The 2,769-nt window shown below is 37.7% G+C and overlaps 1 protein-coding gene across 1 annotated transcript; it reads left to right on the top strand.

Moving 5' to 3' along the window:
• The first annotated feature begins 1,796 nt into the window (after positions 1-1,796).
• Positions 1,797-2,216, top strand: LOC107022200. Its single transcript, XM_015222881.1, has one exon. The coding sequence runs from the start codon at positions 1,797-1,799 to the stop codon at positions 2,214-2,216; it is 420 nt and encodes a 139-aa protein (XP_015078367.1).
• The last annotated feature ends 553 nt before the right edge of the window (positions 2,217-2,769 follow it).

The raw sequence follows: 2,769 nt of genomic DNA, 5'->3' as shown, positions 1-2,769 counted from the left end.
CCCTAGTTTTCTACCAACAAACATAACAAACCTATGATTCAATGGGCGCTAGTGACAGGGATATGCAACGGGGAAACAATCTTAGTTTTCAGAATTAATATTTTGAACCTTAAGGATTCTCTTGGGAAAGGTACCAATAGAGAAGAGAACCCGTACCTTTTTTACGTTAATCCCATGACTTACTGCTCAAAAACATCACCCAAGATCACGCCCAAATCCCCTCAAAATCAACACCAACTCGACGGAAAAACTTCTTTTTGATTTCGTTTGTTTTCTTATATTTTTGTTGAAGAACTTTGGTTTACCTATTGTTTTTTGAAGTTATTTGGCAGAGAGAATCGTGAGTGAGAGTGATAGAGATGTGAGAGAGAGATATGAGCGTAGGAGAGAAGAGTTCTCTTAGGAATAGGAGTCTAGTTTAGGACTTAGTCAATTAATGTTTTTATTTAATTATTAAAAATCTAATTTCCTTTTATTTTAACTCAGCTAATATATAATAAATATAAATTAGTTACATTAATTTACCAACTTAAATTAAAAATAATTTAATTCATTAATTCCACCTAGGTTCGAACCCGGGTGGAGCAAGACTTCACTTCAAGAGCCAATTTTTGGCCCTCTCTCTCGAAAATGCCCCTACACCTTATTAATTAAATAATTAATTATATATGTAGGGTAATTACGATACTACCCTTAGCCTGGAAAAAGACAATTTTACCCCTAGACCCTCCAAACCTAAGATTTCCTCTTTTTAAGTCCGGTAAAGACTCCTTCGAGTAAATCTTTGTATTCGAGAGTCCTACATGGTTGGGCACAACCTTTCCCATCTGAACTAACTCCCCATGTTATTTGTCTTGGTTGTAGCAAGGGTTCCAAGGTGTGGTTCTACGTGCATAAATCCGTGTAAACCCGGTCTAATTGTTGGCATTCTAGACACATTAAGCATTACTTAGCATATTCATTTTTAGGCTTTTTATACCTACTTTTCCGATGAAGAGGTTTTTCTTTGTAGGAGAAGACATATCATAATCGTATGATGGATGGAGGATGTTTTTTGATGGAGCATCAAACTCTGTAGGAATTGGAGTAGGGGCAGTCTTAGTTTCAGAAACATGTAAGTATTATTCAGTCTTAGCCAAGATTAGGTTCTACTGTACCATTAACATGGAGGAATATGAAGCTTGTATTCTCGAACTCAGGATGTCCATAGACATGAACATCAAAGAACTCTTTGGTGATATGAGATTCTGACTTGTTGGTTCATCAAGTGCACGGAGAATGGACCACTAAAAATTTCAAGATCCTTCTTTATCTAAATTACATAAAGGAGTGGAGTAGAAGGTTCAAAAGGATTGAGTTCAAGCATGTCCCTCGTGCTCAAAATGAGTTTCCAATGCTTTGGCATTATTGTCCCTTATGATTCAACATCCAGATAAAAGTTACATCGACCCTATCGACGTAGAGATACATGATCAACATGCATACTATTTTCATGTAGATGAGGAATTAGATAGGAGACCATGGTAATATGACATCAAAAGGTTTATAGAAGCACAAGAATATCCTGAAATTGCCACAAGCAAGCAGAAATGGACCCTGAGGATGACTCCCAATCATTTCTTCCTTTAAAAGAAATCCTGTATAGGAGAATTTCGGATTTAGGATTGTTGCGGTGTGTCAGTGCCACAGAAGCGACAAGGCTTTTGGAAGAAATACATGCAGGAACATGTGGACCTCACATGAATGGGTTCACTTTGTCAAAGAAGATTTTAAGAGCCGGATGATTTTGGATGACTATGGAGAGAGATAGCATCTGGTATGTAGAAAAGCCTCATCAGTGTCAAGTGCATGGAGATTTTTCACGGGTTCCATCGAATGAGCCTAACGTGATGGGTTCACCTTGGTTGTTTGCCTCTTGGGGAATGGATGTTATCGGACCCAAAGAGCCTACCGTATCAAATGGACATAATTTTGTCTCGGTGGCAATCGATTATTTCACAAAATGGGTCGAAGCTTCGACATACAAGGCAGTGACTAAGAAGGTAGTGGCAGACTTTGTTCTCAACAATATAGTTTGTCGATTTGGAATTTCAAAATCAATCATAACAGATAAAGCGGCCAACCTCGATAGCTATCTTATAAAGGAAACTTGTGAAAGGTTCAAGATTGCTCATCGAAATTCCATAGCTTACCGGCCGCATCAGTGTAGGCTGTAAATAAGAATATCAAGAAGATTTTAAGGAAAATAGTAGACAGTCACAGACAATTGCATGAGAAGCTACCGTATGCTTTACTCGGTTATCATAGCACAATCAGAACGTCAACTGGGGAAACTCTTTATATGTTAGTTTATGGTTCAGAAATAGTAATACCTGCTGAGGTAGACATACCATCTTTAAGGATTATCCAAGAGGTTGGTTTGGATGAAATAGAATGGATATGTACCAGGCATGAACAATTGATGCTTATCGATGAAAAGATGATGAATGAAGTTTATCATAGCCAACTCAATCAGAATAGAATGACCAATGCATTCAACAAGAAAGTCAAGCCTCGACAGTTCACGTCGTTCACGTCGTGGCAATTAGTATTTCAGAAGATATTTCCTCACCAAGAAGAATCCAAAGGGAATTTTACACTAAATTGACAAGGAATTTACATGGATCATAGGGTACTCTCTGGAGGAGTAGTAATTTTGGCAGAAATGGACGGCAGAGTTAGCATAAAACCGATCAATTTAGACGCCATCAAAAAATACTACATCCAAAG

This window comes from Solanum pennellii, chromosome 6 (assembly GCF_001406875.1).
Source record: "Solanum pennellii chromosome 6, SPENNV200".
NCBI lineage: Eukaryota > Viridiplantae > Streptophyta > Magnoliopsida > Solanales > Solanaceae > Solanum > Solanum pennellii.
Note: the sequence above shows the minus strand (reverse complement) of the source record. Positions and strands in the feature narration are given on the sequence as shown.